General features: G+C 34.7%; 2 protein-coding genes across 2 annotated transcripts; both read left to right on the top strand.

Moving 5' to 3' along the window:
• The first annotated feature begins 1,878 nt into the window (after window positions 1–1,878).
• LOC111007301 (DNA-directed RNA polymerase subunit beta) lies at window positions 1,879–2,567 on the top strand. The gene is made up of 2 exons (XM_022279613.2): window positions 1,879–2,170; window positions 2,262–2,567. Exons 1-2 carry the CDS (start codon window positions 1,941–1,943, stop codon window positions 2,395–2,397), a joined length of 366 nt encoding a protein of 121 aa, XP_022135305.1. The 5' UTR covers window positions 1,879–1,940; the 3' UTR covers window positions 2,398–2,567.
• Window positions 2,568–5,565: 2,998 nt separating this feature from the next.
• LOC111006986 (Tetratricopeptide repeat (TPR)-like superfamily protein) lies at window positions 5,566–17,922 on the top strand. The gene is made up of 23 exons (XM_088124937.1): window positions 5,566–5,781; window positions 5,997–6,058; window positions 7,260–7,352; window positions 9,567–9,639; window positions 9,779–10,213; window positions 10,479–10,543; window positions 10,657–10,785; window positions 10,885–10,926; window positions 10,998–11,519; window positions 11,609–11,766; window positions 11,934–12,420; window positions 12,566–12,628; window positions 12,713–12,814; window positions 13,049–13,363; window positions 13,443–13,535; window positions 13,620–13,721; window positions 13,829–13,933; window positions 14,006–14,139; window positions 14,239–14,422; window positions 14,496–14,627; window positions 14,705–14,817; window positions 15,288–15,366; window positions 15,454–17,922. The coding sequence occupies exons 1-23, from the start codon at window positions 5,712–5,714 to the stop codon at window positions 17,518–17,520; spliced, it is 5,625 nt and encodes a 1,874-aa protein (XP_087981063.1). The 5' UTR covers window positions 5,566–5,711; the 3' UTR covers window positions 17,521–17,922.
• Window positions 17,923–18,137: the final 215 nt, after the last annotated feature.

The raw sequence follows: 18,137 nt of genomic DNA, 5'->3' as shown, positions 1-18,137 counted from the left end.
TAATTTTATAAGTGCAGGGTCCAAATTTGATGAAACTAAAAGTTAGAAGTAAATATTGATGCAAGTTGTGAAGTTTTTTTCATAAAATAAATGTATTCCTTTTATTTCCCCTTTCTTATTTTTGATATTTGTTGTTTTACGCCACACGAAAACATCCAAGTGGGAATGAGACTAATTATGAGTCGTGAAGAAGTGACGACTTTCTTAGATTGGAAATGTGTGTACTCAAAAGACCAAGAAGAAGATTTGAAATAAGCTAAATAAGTTCAAATATCTTATCTTTACCATTAACATTTTTTTTTTTACAATTTGAACTTGTTAATTAAGAGATAATACATTGATATCATTGAAGCAGAGGCAAAATACTACTCATTTTATGCTCAAGTTGGTATTTGAGAGTTCTAGTGTACATGTTTCTTTAATTAAGCAAATACGTGAGCGTGAGAAATCCGTCGTCCTTCCAATCCCGAAAGAAATATAAACGAACTATCACGAGTTAATATATATATTGTTGGAGGACGCATAACGTCATGCTACGTGTCATTAGAAGTTAGTCTTACTAACCAGGCTATTGAAGATCTGATGATCGGAATGAGCGGAACCGCCCAACTCCTCCCTCGCCACTACTTTGAGTTGTGTGTCGTGTACTTTTGCAGACGTACATCATGGCCAATCACCACCTTAATCATTTGACATCTATAAATTATATCTAAAGTAAACTCATGTTGAGATACCACAATTCTGATTCTAAAAAGACCAATTTGCCTGATAGATTTGTGGTAACATATATATTGTATGATTTAATTTTTATCATATATACTATTGTGCGACATTAATACGAATTTGGAGGCCATGTTACGTTGCATTTAATAGGGTATGGGTATAAGAAAATAACTTCTTCTTTTTTTCATTATTCTTAATATATTTGATCAAATTTCAAGCTTGCACCATAAATTAAATATTTTTATAGTGAAGAGGGAGTGGCATATGAGAATGTTTCTCTCATTTCCCATTAAGGAGAGACAAGGCAATAAAGAGCAAACCTCATTATTTGTTAAAGAAACATGCATTTCTATAAGGAACCAAGCAGCTCTACTGCTCTAGGTCATGAATAAAAGTAAATAAAGTTGGTTTACTTTCTTTAAATTTTATTTATTACTATTATTCTTTATCATCATTCTTTTTTTTTTTTGAAAATAAGAAATGCATTTATAAACAAATACGATTTCTTAAAATATAAAACTAAAATTAACTCGTTCTTTTAATGTTTAGCTAAGGTCAAAATCACAAATTTTATAATTAGAACAAGTGTTTAATAGGTTCTTAAAATTTAAATGTAATGTATATTTATCTAGTTATTTTACTTTAAAAAATTTATAATAAGTGATTGAACTTCCTAACTATGTCTAATACGTCAATGTTTCGTTAACTCCCTCAGTTTATTGTTTTCATGGTACACTAATTACATGATGAGCTGATTTTGGATAGGTTTAAAGCATCTAGAGATATCCAGTGGTGCATATGCTAAACTAGTAATGTTAATAGAAAAAATCTAGTAGATGTCGGGTGTTCGAGAGTTTGATTGAGTTTTATCTTATCTTGGACCTAACTTAAAATTGTAGATTCCAATTCAAAAGACCTTTTTCTTAAGTTATAAATCCAACTCAAAAAAAAAAAAAAGTTTGAGTTGAGTTGGTTCTATTCTATCAGATTTTAATTTATTTTTTTACCCCTCAATATAGTCACTATAGATAGAGGAATGTAGCTTATATATATGTATGTATATTTATATATCATGATAAATGACGTGTCCTTTGCAAAAAAAATATTTATATAAAAAATAAAGGATGTGGCTGTAATTAATTTTGGCGATAATTTATTTCTGATTTTCCATAGTGGACGCTGGCGAAGCAAAAGATAAGGAAAGAGCGACAGAAAATATGGCAGATTCCACCTTTATCTTCTCCGGTCCTTCCGCCGTATCTCGCTCCCTTTTCAACGTCAACAATCGCAGAAATTTTCGAACCGCATTGGCAAAACGAACCGACGATTCCACCGCCACTAAATCGAATCAAGAAAATCAATTCGAGTTTCCGTCGCTGAGAGTTCCAAATCCACTTGTCGCTCGATTTGTCGTTTCGGTTCTCGGATTAGGGTTCGTCGATGCAGGGTACAAAAATTAAGTTAATTTGTCTTCTTCGTCGATCTTTTTTGTTTTTTTGAATTGAACTTGAAGGACGGATTGGAATTAATTTGATCAGGTACAGTGGAGACTGGTCTAGAATTGGAGCAATAACTAAAGAGAGCGAAGATTTGCTGAAGATTGGAGCTTTCTTAGTGGTTCCGTTTTGCGTATTTCTGATATCTTCTTTTGCCAAACAGACGGATTCTTCGTAACCGTACCGGTTAGTGACTAGCAGTAATTGCAATGGTAGTTCGAGTTCCCCTTTGCATATTTCAAACAATTTTTCTTTTCTATTAGATGTAATATAAATAAATTCAGTAACAACTAAACAAATTCAATAAATATCTTCCTTGTTGAGGACTGAGGAGTCAGACTTTTTACATCTCCGGTGTGTATATTATTGAATGAATGGTCTGTATTTTTTATTTTAAGAGGGCACTCTTTGTTGACAAAATGAAAGAGACTCTTGAATTTGTAAGGAGTACGAGCAAATTAATTTACAGGATAATTTTAAATGAATCAAGTGTTTAGCCCCACTTATATCAGAAACAAATGATAAAATTTGTAAAGATGGGAACATGGATAGTGTATATGATATTTTTAAATATTTTCTAAAAATTACGAGCTAGATATATATAGATTACTTGATATATTTCAAGGTTAAACATATGATAACGTATCAATTTGATAGTAAAAATATAAATTTGAAATATATACTTGAAAACACCAAAGCCATAATTTCTTTTTTATTTTCTAAGTAGCAGTGAAGTTCGAATATACAACATTTTGATCAGAAATATATATCTTAACCAATTGGGTTAAACTAAGTTAGTACTAAAACCATATTCAACTAGGAAAAAGTTTCGTTTCAAGACATTTCGGGTGTGTTTAGGAGTGATTTTGACATGACCAAAATCACTTTTACTATTGTCAAAATTATTTCCCTTTCCATTGATCATGTTTGGCAAATTAATTAAGATTCTAAGAAATCCTACGATCATTTTAAATTGATTTTTAAGTTATTACTTTGATAGTGATTTTGAAAAATCGATTATATTTAAATCTCTTTTTTAAAATCATTAATTCTACAAAACTTTGATTTATTATATTACTATACTTTTTTTCCCTGTAATCAAGAGTAATGCATTAATAAGAAATGTGGATGCCATGTGAGCTCCTAGAGATGAATCTCCATCGACAACGGTCCTAAGCTAGGGAGGGAAGCTGTTGAACAGCTAAAAAAAGAACCCTCGGAAATTGCTCTCTTTGTTGAACAATCCGCTAGCTTATTGAGCAAACAAATAAAATGCACAAAAGAAATCAAAGGAGAATGAGTTTGAAATTTCCCCTGTTTCAGTTGATTGCTTTACGTTGGATTTGTAAGGGAAGTAATGCAAACAAAGTCTCACGGCTCAAAAATAAGAGAGGACAATTATCCTCATTATGAAACATTTTGAGTGGAACGACAAAAAATCATGAGATATTTTGAGTGGAACTAAAAGCAAAACCGTGAGGGCTATATTTATAATAAATCGTGAGGGCTATCCCAATATCTCATACGATTGTGAAATATTGAGATACCGTTTTCTTTTAACACTTTCTTCCTTCCAGAATAGAAATCAATGATTACAGCAAGCCACAACGAGAGATAGATTTAACTATCTGTCGAACAAATATAAAAGCCTCTCAGCTTTACTTTTAATTTCACTCAAAAGTTTCATACCAAATAGAAATTTATATACTATGGATCACTTTCTCTTCTCTGATGAAACTTTATTTACTTTACAATACTAAGGCTCGAAGCTGTATCAGGTATTTACTTGGGTTGGACCAATTTATTCTTTATTTATCAAATGGTCCACATTTTGTTCTTCAGAAGAGGTACTGTCCATTAAGGAGATCCTATGGTGAAAAGACCATTGGGGTCCACATACGTATGGGCAGGAAGAAGCAAATTCCAAAAGAAGGTTTGGGTTTTCAATCAAAGAGGCTTATTTTGGCAAAAAAAAATAAATTTATAGTTCAAATAAGTAAATAATACTAATAAATTAAAAAATAATAATGGACAGTAAAAATTGCCACATTTATAAATATAACAATAGGGCTATGATTTTGAAAATATGATTGATATATACATATATATATATATGTTTTTTTCTTTTTCAAGCAATACTTTGTATATTACTAATAGATGTTGAAGTAATACCTTATATATTACTAATATGTCTTCGTTAATAAATGTCTATTATAGTGTCTATTAACGAAGATATCTATTATTGATGACATGCAGAGTTGACACATTACGAGAGAGAAATTACAGTCTTATTTCAAGACTATTTTAATATTTACTTCTTTTTTACTATATTTGCTAATCCATAATACATTATTACTATATTTGCAATTTATTGGACACAAGCGCTATTGTGTGTGTATATATATCATTTAATTCAATCACTAAAATAAATGTCAATTTGAGCATAACTCATAACTGGTCTCTTCTCAGTCAAATATTCAAATCTTCCCCCTTACATAGTTGAATTTATAAATTAAAAAAACAAACATCAAAACCAATATTAATTTATTCAAAATCTAAAAATACTAAAATAAAACACTAACTTACCACCAATGAGACCAAAATTCAATGATACAAACAATTCTATCCAACCAAAATATAATAAACTAGTGTAGATTAGATGTTAAGCTTTGCTTTTAGTTTCACCAAAAACACCTCATCCAATGAAGATAATTATGCCTCGACAATCCCCTGCAACCACTATTCCTACAAACTAACACGAGTTCGAGTTAACGAAAAGGAAAGTGCACGTTGTTTGTATAGGTAGTGACTATAAATTCTTTTTAAGCCTTTATTGACCATTCTTCCATGATCTCAGGATATCCTCTTATTCAGATACCTCCCCTCTCTAACCCCAACCGTAGACGACGACTAAACTAAAATCGGTATAAACACCAAAGTTGCAAGTCTAATTTCCAAGGACTCCACCCCATACAAATTAAATTCAAAATTAAACCATACGCATTTTTATTTACCAGTGTCCTGAGCAGGAAATAGTTTTACCTCTACAGTGGGTTTTAAGTGCCAGCTGGAAGCAAAGGACGACGTTATCATGTGGGGGTTGCTGGAGCCTGGAATTTGTGTGCAACTGCGTATTGGGAGTGTGGTGATAGCCCTGAGATCTCCACTTTCCATTTTGCTCAAACAAAATCCTTACGCTCAAACTTAGAGACATAAAAAACGAGAGGCCCCAATTTGCCAAAATTGAAATGCCACCCTTACCCTTCCCCCTCTCTTATTACCTTATCCTATCCTCTCTCTCTCTCTCTCTCTCTCTCTCTCTCTCTCTCTCTCTCTCTCTCTCTCTCTCTCTCTCTCTCTCTCTATATTCTCGATAACACTCCCCATTTTTTTGCCCCTCCCCTCACCTCCTAATTTCCCACTGCAAATTTTCATTTTATAACCTTAATTTCCTCGAACCCCCAAATTCCTTGGCCGCGCATTCTCTGTGTTATGGCTCCCAAGGCCGGCAAAACCAAGCCCCATAAACCCAAGGGAGACAAGAAAAGGAAAGAAGATAAAGGTTAATTAATTCTTCCCTCTCCTCTCTTCTTCTCTAGCTAATCTCTCCGTCTCAACTCCATTATTAATTGTTAATTGTTAATTGTTAATCATTATTGCTCTGTTTCATGTTAATATAGCCACCATTTCTAACTTCTTCATCCACAAATATGTGGCTAATGTTTCAGCTATATATCTAATCTTTATCTTTATCTTTTCTGTTTTGCTTTTTGGCAGTTTTGCCCACTGTTGTTGAACTCACCGTTGAAACTCCAGACGACTCGCAAGTTACCCTCAAGGTAAAATCCATTTTAAAATTACGAATTTTTATTTTTATTGAGATTGTGTTTTCGAATGAAGAATATATATCAAATGGGTTATGGAAGAATTAAGTTTCGTTGTCTTTATTTTAATTTTATTTAATTACTCCGCCTCCTTCTTTTCCCCTGAGCTCGCTAATTTGGTGCCAATTATCTATTATTTGATTAGTACTTTGTTACCCATTTTCTTAGTGGTGGCACGTCTCTTAAATATAAAATTTGTGTTGTTAACATTTGAAAACAGAGTGATATGAAACAAATTAAATGGTTGGTAAATTAGTACGTGTCACAAATAAAATTATTACAAAATGTTATATGTTTGTATATCATATTTGTTTGAATTTAATCATTATTTATAGTTATCCATTACTATTATTTTCTATTGTATATCTTAATGATAAGATATTCTAGCTAACAATGTTACCAAGTATTGATTATTTGATTATCTCCGATTAAAAGATAGTGGATTTAAACTCTCATCTCCACATGCTAATTGATGGAGACAAAGTAATATTATAAGAGAGTTGTTTACGAGTTAGATTTTTTTTCTCTTAAATTAAAAATTCAAATATCCTTTTTCAAACAAACAACTACGAACATAATTAAACAATTATTCAAGTAATGTTTCTTTTTTTTTTTTTTTTTATCGATGACATTGTGTTAAAACAACCAACTTTGCTATTTATTACACATTATGATCTCATAAATAGTTATTAAAGTTGATATTTATTATTACCTTTAAAACGTGACTCAAACATACTCTAAAAAATGTTACTTCTTCCAACACCTTTCTATATTTTTCAAAATTATATATGAATAGGAGATCTAGATACAACAATAATGACACAAAATAATTAGACAAAATATATTCAAATTAAAAGTCTCCACTCTTCTTAAAATTAAAATAGTTTTTATTATATATCCTTTTAGCACAAACATCGATAGAAGTGTAACGAGTCAAATTCGAGATGCTCCCGAACAAAATCTAAAACAAATACAAATTACAATACATATGGTACACAGAAAGTTTGAATACACGAAAATTTGCTCATTTCTTCACTCTTGATATTTAGGCTGTACATTGCTTCCATTTAAGCAGTTATTTTTTTGGAAAATTGAAAAAATACATATAGTACGAACAATTTTATGAAAGAATAAATACAAGGAAATTATATTGTAGGGAATATCTACAGACAGGATCCTGGATGTGAGGAAGCTCTTAGGAGTACACGTGGAGACGTGTCACTTAACGAACTTCTCGTTATCGCACGAGGTACACTTCTTTTTCCCTCTGTACTGTAAGCATTTAGAAAATGAAGGATTGGCGTGGGTCCCATTTCGCCCATCACAGTTTTCGTTTAAGTTATTCGTCCTGCACCGTTGGATCGGTTGACTTTTAGCTTTAGTTTCCTTTTGGGAACGGTGAGCATTTAATTTCGGTGTGAGTACTCGTTGGAATCATCGTGATCGTGGAACTTTTGGGTGGGGTCCGCAATCTGACGGGATGGGATTGTTTTGGTGGGAGTGCACGGTTTTTAAATAGTTCTCATGTAGAGGATTAATGATGGATTTTATCGTTGCCGGGTTTGAGAGGTGAAATTTTTTTTACTACTCTACTTCCCACTATTTTCAAAATAGTAACTTATTAAAAATGACGTGAGATCTATTATATTTGTTTAATATTGGACTTTTTCTCGAGTTGAGAGTTGGAAGTTACACATCACGTGATTGTATAGTCGATTGTACTTTGGTTTTTATTTAAATAATTTTTTACTTTTACTTTTAATTTTTGTTTATTTTTCATCTATGTAATTTCAAAATCTTCAATTCAATTTTCATATTTTCAACGTTATGTTTATTTTAGATCTTCAAAAAGTGTATTTTGATCCATATAACTTTAACAATTGTTATTTTGGTGTTGTCTTGAATTTTTATATGCAATGGAAACTATTTAATAAAAAATTATTGCTACATTTTAAGAAATTTTTTGAATGTAACCATGTGTTGAAATTGATATTGAAACAATGAGATAAAAAATAAAATGCATCGAAACAAGACAATCACTTTTTTAAAGTATAAAAAATAAAGTCAACTTTAACATAGTTCAACTAGTTTAAAGTCTATCTCAAAAAAGAAAAAAACTAAAAAATCATAAGTTCGAATTTCCACATCTGTATGTTGTATTAAATAAAAAAGTACAAAAAGATCAAATAGACATTTTGGAAATATAGGAATTAAAATTAACAAAAACTAACAGTAGATGGATGAGAATGAACATTCTAATAATCAAATAAACAAAAAGATAAAAGTACCTAGACTATAATATATTTAAGAATGTCAATATTGTTATATGATAAATTCATTTGACTTGTTTTTTAACCAACCTTTTTAGTGGGTAAGTTGGCATTTAAATGTTATTTCAGAGTTAGTGGGGCTTTTTTTTGGCATGGGTTTTGATTAAGTTGCCAGAAATAAATTTTTATTTTATCGATGCAATCCTACTTTAATTTTCTATTGTAAATATAAGTATAATTCAACTGGTTAAAATATATATTTTCTATCATAAATTAATAGGTTCAAATCTCTACTTTTATATTGGACTAAAAAAAATTCTTTAGTTTTTGGTTATGTGAGGATATAATCTTTTTATATCAAAATTTTTTTACATAATAAAAGTAAAAGAATAAGAATGCCGAAAGGGCATATGCTAAATCAGCAAAACAATTATCAGATGTTACTCCAAAAATAAAAATCATGATCTTACTCAAAAGAAATATATATAGCAAACATGATGAATCTCTGTTGAACTTTTTTTAAATAATATTTTTGCAAATCCTAAAAACAGAGAAATTCAAAATAAAAAATATAAAAATGTTTTCATAGTTCATTTATCATAACATCCGAACCATTATTAACATGCCATGATTTTATGCGTATTAAAAAAAAAAAAAACGAATACAACATCCTTTTACCAACCTTTACAACTTGTCTATTCAAATAAGTATATTGGTACTAAAAAGTTAAATTACAATTTGATACGTATATTTTTAAAAGTTTTAATTTAGTCTTTATGGATTGGACTTAACTTTAATTTTGTTTCAATTTGATCGATACGATTTAGTTAAATCTATAAGTTGTCTCAAATTTGTGTTTACCTACTTTGAATTCACCCATTTTCTTTTTTACTAAACCATAAAGTTTAATACAGTTGTTACCTAAATAAAAACTACTGTGTGAAAAAACATGTTATCCATAGAACAATAAATTTGACTAAATCATAAGTATCAAATTCAAACTAAATCGAAATTAGAAGGACTAGATTAAAAATTCTATCATAAATTAGATTAAAAGCAAATCTATAATTTAACTTTTTTTTTAGGGAAATTTTGCAAGTTAATTTAACTAAAATGAAAACGAAACAGGGTTCCCGCGCAAAAGAGGGTAACGAAAATAACGGCAACATTTAATTTTATTTATAATTTTCCAGGTTCGGGGCCCTAAGCTAAAGGATTCGGTGGATATCATCTCTCTAAAACCCTGCCACGTCACAATCGTCCAAGGTAACCTGACCGCACACATTAAAAAGAAAAAAACCGAAGCGAATCCAACGGACCCATCGGGTCCTTTATCGTACATCATGCCGCACCCTATAAAATCTCCTCTCGAGTTCTAATTTTCCGGTTTTCGGTATTTTGGCAGAGGACTACACAGAAGAACTCGCCGTCGCGCACATCCGGCGACTGCTCGACATCGTCGCTTGCACCACCTCCTTCGGCGCATCTTCCAATTCTCCCAAGTCGTCGGGTCGAACCAGTTGCAAGGATTCCGGTTCTAAAGATATTGCCTCGAAAGAATCTGGTTTGACCGATTATGAGGCTGCCCTACCCAGTCCGGAAAGCGGCGGCGAGCAGAGTTCGAAACCTAAACCGGCCGGAACCGGAGATAAGAAAGCGATTACAGGCTCCGGAGGTGGGACTCAGAGTGCCAGACATGGGGCTAAGAGTGTCAGAAACCCCGATGGTTCGTTCGATTGTTCGGAGAAACCTGACGGCTCCGTTTCAATGTGCCCGCCGCCGAGGCTTGGCCAGTTCTACGAGTTCTTCTCCTTCTCCCATCTGACGCCGCCACTTCAATGTGAGTTGTCTAGGTTTCCGTCAATATGAGATGATCATAATTTGGGTTTTTAGGAAACTGGAGCTACCACAAAATATAAACACATTTTGCTCATGCTTCCTGAAATTAGTGTCGCGCGCGCGGGTATGTTTGGAAAACTTGTATTTGGATTATAATCTTAGTTACATTTTGCGGTTGAATAGATGAAACTCGTTATTTCAAAGACGCTGAAATTGGGGGTTCTGCACTGTTTTCTTAGCGAAAATTTTTCCCCCCTTCATTGCAGACATTCGGAGATCAAGTCGTCCATTCCTTGTGGATAAAGCAGAAGATGACTTCTTTCAGATTGATGTGAGGGTCATCATTCTGTTATCATTTTCCCCCTCGTAGAAATGTTTTTATTCACTAAACTGCTCGGGCATGAGAACTGCTTACTGATATACTGTGAATAATTGTATCTGAAGGTTCGTGTTTGCAATGGAAAACCAACAACAATTGTTGCTTCAAGAAAGGGGTTTTACCCTGCTGGGAAACATCTTCTTAATCATTCCTTGGTGTGTCTGTTGCAGCAGATAAGCAGGGCATTCGATGCTGTAAGTTTTAATTAGTAATTTTTATCTCAATAAACTGCAGACATGCTTGATTTTATTTATTAATATTAATATTAATATTATTATTATTATTTTTTGCAGGCATATGGAGCTCTTATGAAAGCTTTCACAGATCACAACAAAGTAAGTATATTTGTCATACAGTGTTAGGATCATGGAGAAGATGATGCCATATTGACAACGTTTCATTTCAGTTTGGAAACCTACCCTATGGTTTTAGGGCAAATACTTGGGTGGTTCCTCCTGTTGTTGCTGAAAATCCATCTTTCCCTCAACTTCCTGTAGAAGACGAGAACTGGGGAGGAAATGGAGGAGGGCAAGGAAGAGATGGCGAGCATGACCTCAGGGAGTGGGCAAAAGAGTTTGCAATACTAGTTGCAATGCCTTGCAAAACTCCAGAGGAGAGGCAAATTCGTGATAGAAAAGCATTTCTGCTTCACAGTTTATTTGTCGACGTGTCTGGTTTCAAAGCTGTTGAAGTGATCAAGCGCCTTGTCGAGACTAATAAATTTCCTGTGAATGATCCAAATGGTTTGGCATTCCACGAGGAAATTGTTGGAGATATAAGTATTAAGGTAACGAGAGATGTGCGAGATGCAAGTGTAAAATTGGATCGTAAAAATGACGGGAGCTTGGTTCTTGGAGTCTCAATGGATGATCTTTCTCGGAGAAATTTACTTAAAGGCATAACTGCTGATGAGAGTGCTACTGTTCATGTATGCAATATACCTACTGGGAATATTTGTAATGATATGTTATTTCAATTTCAAGTTGTCTTTATTGCTATAGGTATCTGTTGGTGCAGGACACTTCCACATTAGGCGTTGTGGTCATTAGACATTGTGGCTACACAGCCATTGTGAAAGTTGCAAAAGAGGTGAATTGGGGAGAAAATCCAATTCCTCGAGACATTTACATTGGGGATCAACCTGAAGGAGGAGCCAATGCTCTGAATGTTAATAGGTATTTTTCGGTTTTTTTTTTTTTTAAATCTTCAGATTATTGACTAGGAACCAATATTCTAGGATGAAAATTGAGTGTAAGCCAATCATCTTGGAGAAATTTTTATTACTTGTTAACAGGTTTTTTTAAACCTATTAATATTTGGATCATTTGAAATTTCAATTCAGCTTGAGAATGTTGCTGCACAAGTCATTCACGCCTCAGGCATTAAATGCTTCTAATCGATCACATAGCACAGATGTTGATAACTTACAATATTCAAGGACAGTAGTGAGGGAAGTAATGGAGGAAAGTTTGTTAAGGTTGCAGGAAGAACCTGCCAAAAAATCTAGGTCCATTAGGTGGGAGCTAGGTGCATGTTGGGTTCAACACTTGCAAAATCAGGCTTCAGGAAAAATTGAGTCTAAAAAACCCGAAGAAACTAAGTTAGAGCCAGTTGTAAAGGGTCTTGGGAAACAAGGTGCACTTCTTAAGGAGATCAAGAAAAAAACAGACAGTGGAACTAGTAAAGTAGAACCTGGTAAGGAAGTTGATCCCACTAATCAGAAGGCACTGGAGAAACAGGATGAGGATAAGGAACAGATGTGGAAAACGTTGCTTCCTGAATCTGCCTATTTGCGACTGAAGGAATCAGAAACTGGTCTCCACAAAAAGGTTTGATCATTCTAAGTTTACTAATTCGAAGATATTTGATACTGTTAACACTTTTTGCTCCTTGGATGAAGCTTTAGAATATTGTTCTTCCTGTTGTTATGCTTTAGCTTTTGGCTTAATATTGGGTATTGGTCTCTCCTGGCAGTCACCGGAGGAGTTGATTGATATGGCTCATAAGTACTATGCTGATACTGCACTTCCGAAACTGGTTAGAATGTCAATAATTATATTTTGTTGGTGCTTCTTGTATTGTGCTCAAGATGACTAATTCTTACAATCCCAAATTAAATAGGTTGCAGATTTTGGGTCCCTTGAACTCTCACCTGTTGATGGAAGAACATTGACAGATTTCATGCACACCCGGGGTTTGCAAATGTGTTCTTTAGGACGTGTGGTAATAGCCTCATTCTGTTTGATGACATCTTTCTTGCTGTTTTAGAGTTTTATTTTTTATGAGGATGAGTGTTCTAGTGCAAATCATATCTCTATGTTCTCCAAAGAACATCAAGACCAAAACAAAGTGTCATAATAAGAAAAAATATATTATTCTTTGCAAATGATTAAATTTAAAATCATATGGATCGCTGGAATGCGGCTTTTTAAGCTCATTTTTCTTGTTTAATTACAGGTTGAACTTGCAGATAAGCTTCCACATGTCCAATCTTTATGTATACATGAAATGATTGTTAGGGCTTATAAACACATATTGCAAGCAGTTATAGCTGCAGTTAATGTTTCCGACTTGGCCGCATCAATAGCATCGTGTCTAAATGTGTTGATGGGAACACCTTCGATCGAAGATGAAGCCGATTGGACCAACGATGTTAATTTGAAATGGAAGTGGGTGGAAACATTCCTTTTCAAGAGATTTGGATGGCAATGGAAATATGACAGCACTCAAGATCCCAGAAAATATGCTATCCTTCGAGGATTATGCCACAAGGTTTGATGACGAGACAAGGCTATTTTCTCTTTGGAAAATTCTTCATATATCTTTTTAACACCGACATTGTGTTCATCAGGTGGGGCTTGAGCTTGTCCCCAGGGATTACAATATGGAAACTGCATCACCTTTCAAAAGATCAGATATTATCAGCATGGTTCCTGTGTACAAGGTTGTGTACATTCAAATTTTCACATTACGAACCGAATGATTTGGATTTTGTGTTGGTTTGACAATATTAAATTCTTTGCTACAGCATGTGGCATGTTCATCTGCAGATGGACGTACGCTGTTGGAATCCTCCAAAACTTCCTTGGACAAAGGGAAGCTGGAGGATGCTGTTAATTATGGCACAAAGGTGAGGAATATCTAACTTTGACCTTTGTAGTTTTACATCTTTATTCCCTTCAGAAAATTTAAGTTAATAAATTAAATTGACTTGACGGAACTTATTGAATTTTGAAGGCACTCTCAAAACTTGTATCTGTCTGTGGTCCATATCATCGAATGACTGCTGGAGCTTATAGTCTTCTGGCTGTTGTACTGTATCATACAGGGGATTTTAATCAGGTACTCTATAATACTGGGGATCTCATACACATATTAAAAGACTTAAGTACTGAGCAGTATATCTTTTTTTAGGCAACAATATATCAACAAAAAGCATTGGATATTAATGAGAGAGAATTGGGACTTGACCACCCTGATACAATGAAAAGTTATGGAGATCTGGCTGTTTTCTACTATCGACTTCAGCACACAGAACTGGCCTTGAAGTATGTTTCCACTGGCTGTATATTGATTGAATGATGTTGGATCGACTTAATCTTTGTTAATTTGACGTGGAAATGTGAAAAAATGTCTTTGGATTACAGGTATGTTAACCGAGCTCTGTACCTTTTGCACTTGACATGTGGACCTTCTCATCCAAACACAGCAGCTACTTACATCAACGTAGCAATGATGGAAGAAGGTTTGGGAAATGTGCATGTTGCTTTAAGGTATCTGCATGAGGCTTTAAAGTGCAACCAAAGACTTCTTGGGGCTGATCATATACAGGCAAATCTCTCTCTCTAGCAAATATTTCTGCATTTGTGTTCGTTCATATTTAGTAATCATTTTGTTTCTACAGACGGCGGCAAGCTACCATGCCATAGCGATTGCTCTTTCTTTAATGGAAGCATACTCGCTAAGTGTTCAGCATGAGCAAACTACTCTGCAGATACTGCAGGCCAAACTTGGATCTGAGGATTTACGTACTCAGGTTAGATGTGAAATCTAAAGACCAGCCTTATTTGCTACCTTTAAGCCATAAACTTAGAGAAATTTTGAGTAGCGCAGGATGCAGCTGCATGGCTCGAGTACTTTGAATCGAAAGCCTTGGAGCAGCAGGAAGCTGCTCGGAATGGCACCCCTAAGCCAGATGCTTCCATCTCCAGTAAAGGTCATTTAAGGTATTCCTCCAACAGAATTGATTCATTTAAAAAAAAAAAAAAATGGAAGAACAGAATTGATTCTTACCTGCATCTTTTTGTAAAATTGCTTGTTCAATCTACGAATTTTCAAAAGACAAGAATGATCTAGACCATCTATCTATATGCACCCATGCATAAATAAATAAGGTCTAAAGCATCCATTAAACAAACATTTTTAAAACACGTAATCGTCCATTCAAAAATAATTTTAATATCATTCACATTTTGATGAAAAGGTATTAAATAGACGATTTTAGCATTATTAATAAAAACTATGAACTTTTCAAAATATTTTACAAATCCTAGAGTTTTTCTATTGTACTAGTTTTACTTATAAGAGGTGTGTGATTGTATTGATTTGTTTCCAAATAATTTGATTTCCTAAATAGACCTTCTCACACGTTTTTACTCAAAAAAAATTGTAATAAGTGTTTCTCTTCTTTGGTTAGTGTTTCAGACCTATTGGATTATATAGCCCCCGATGCAGATTTAAAAGCCAGAGATGCTCAGAGGAAAGCTCGTGCAAAGGTTCAAATCATCTCATTTCTTGTCTCTTCATAATTTCAACTCCTTTTCTTTTTGTTGAAACACTATTTGGCTTTCTTTCCTGAACAGATCAAAGGAAAATCCGACCAGTACCCAGAAACAGGCGCTGAAGAATTTCAGAAGGATGAAGATTTATCTCCAAACCTTTCTGTTGTTGAGAGTCCAAGTGATAAAGAAAACAAATCTGAAGAAGCCCAATTGGAGGAACATGCAATTGAAAAATCTGATGCTGTTCTATTTGATGTTACGAAGCTTAATAAAAATGTTGACCAGGTGCAAGACGATGCCTCAGATGGTGGCTGGCAAGAGGCTGTTCCTAAAGGCCGTTCTATTTCAGGTCGCAAGTCTTCAAGTTCAAAGAGACCAAGCTTGGCAAAACTGAATACCAATTTCATAAATGCATCTCAATCATCGAGATATAGAGCAAAACCAAATAGCTTTGTGTCCCCCAGAACCAGCCCAAGTGAATCTACAGCTTCAGTTTCCTCATCTGTTCCTGTTTCACAAAAACTTACGAAAAGTGGAAGCTTCAGTTCTAAGCCTAATAATAGCCTTTTCAGTCCAGGAAGTACGGAAAAACTATCTGCCCCCAAATCAGCTCCATGTTCTCCTGGCTTAATTGATCGTCAAGTTACAAAATCTACATCTTTGGCTGGTAAAGGCAGTGTTCAGGTAGCTGGGAAGCTTTTCTCCTACAAAGAAGTTGCCTTGGCTCCACCTGGAACTATTGTAAAGGCAGCAACAGAACAGCTGGCAAAAGTGCCTACTCACGTTGGAGTTACTTCACAAGAAAGCCGGGAGAAAGCTGCAACTGAGCTCTCTCTTGATGAAGTAACGACAGTAAAAGATGCAGAGGATGGGAAAGTTGAGAGACTTGGTACAGAACAAGATGGTGAAGGCCTTGTGAATAAGATTACAGAAACAGACAAACAGGAATCTTCATCTGCACCACTCCATGAGGCTGTAAAGTGTTCTTCTGTTGAAGATAAAATGGTGGGGGCTGATGAATTGCAGATTGCTGACAAGCCTAGTAAAGAAATAGAAGTTGATGCTGCTGGAAATCCTTCTCCATTGGCAGTTGAAAGTTCTGAGGCTTCTGTACAAATAGAAGCAAGTATTTCCCCTAACAGAGACTTGTCTGTTTCCCCAGGAAGTGATTATACTTCAGGCGAAGAAAACACATCCATTTCAAAAGAAAATCCAACTCAAAATGATTTACCAGTTGATAGTGTTGATGTTAAGCCAATTCCAACTGAAGTAGAAAAGCAAGATGAAGGGGAAGCTGGGAAGGAGACAACTAAGAAACTTTCTGCTACTGCACCTCCCTTCAATCCATCGACAATTCCCGTCTTTGGCTCAGTTTCAGGCCCAGGATTTAAAGATCATGGGGGTATTTTGCCTCCACCTATAAATATTCCTCCAATGCTTACTGTTAATCCAGTTCGCAGATCACCACATCAGTCAGCAACAGCCAGGGTCCCATATGGTCCACGGCTATCCGGTGGCTACAATAGATCTGGTAATCGGATTCCACGTAATAAACAAACTTCCCATAATATTGATCATGGTGCGGATGGGAATCTCTTCAACGCTCCTAGAATTATGAATCCCCATGCAGCCGAGTTTGTACCTGGCCAGCCTTGGGTTCCAAATGGCTATCCAGTATCTCCAAATGCGTATTTGGCTTCTCCAAATGGTTTTCCATTTCCCCCTAGCGGTATCCTGCTGTCTCCAAATGGATATCCTGCACCGGTTAATGGTATTCCAGTGACTCAAAATGAGTTTCCAGAATCTCCAGTAAGTCCAGAAGATGTTTCACCGCCAGGTTTAGATGTTCATTCTGTGGTTAGAAATGAAACTGAAGATGCAACAAGTCATGATACAACTGATCCAGCTACTGATATTGATTGTGAGAATCAACAACAAATGGAACAAAAGCCTCATGAACAACCTGTAGACATTGATCACTCCCACTCGGACATTCAAGAAAAGCTCCTCGACACTGCTCCAGTGGCTGCAAGTGATGCTGTTGTAACGAAGGAAATTTCTCATGACATGGTTGTGGAGAAAAAATCCAGTAAGCGCTGGGGAGATTACAGTGACAATGAAGCTGAGATAGTTGAGGTTACTAGTTGAAGGAGTATCACAAATTTTGTATTACCTTGAAGATAATTTTCACGGTACAGAGCTCAATGAGACGGCAATATTATTTAACAAACTCTTGTTGAGTCGAAATGGATCGAGAATGTTGCTGAGTGGTAGTTTCATTTGCTGAGTACAAGCAGTTGCAATCGAGGCTTTGTGAATATACTTGCAGTTAGGTACGTAGCAGAGGTCTTCCTATTAATTAGCATTGCGTCAATTGCTTGATATGTTAATTAAATATACCACGAGCAAGGAACGATATCGTCAGCTTTCTTGTTTGTCAGTTCCTTGTATGTAGATTCTTCACCTCGACTCCAGCCATAATGTAAACGAAGAATGGAAACGATGTTCGGATGATTTATACTTCCCAGATCTTTCTTGGATTGATAACTACATGGAAACCAGCCTGCTATAATGAATATTAATCTTCTTACAGGTTTTTATTTGGGCAAGGGCAATATGAAATTTTGCTCGTTCGACCAGAAGAAAAAACTACTCTAGCTAGTGGGATATCGACCTTCTAACAGGCCAATTCTTCATTGAAGTGGCTTTAAGAAATCTGGTCTTATGTATTCTTTTTTAAAGACTTGCAATTGTTAAGCCTTCGA

This window comes from Momordica charantia (genome assembly GCF_013281855.1).
Source record: "Momordica charantia cultivar OHB3-1 chromosome 6 unlocalized genomic scaffold, Mcharantia_2.0 BLBB01000006.1, whole genome shotgun sequence".
Taxonomy (NCBI): domain Eukaryota; kingdom Viridiplantae; phylum Streptophyta; class Magnoliopsida; order Cucurbitales; family Cucurbitaceae; genus Momordica; species Momordica charantia.
Note: the sequence above shows the minus strand (reverse complement) of the source record. Positions and strands in the feature narration are given on the sequence as shown.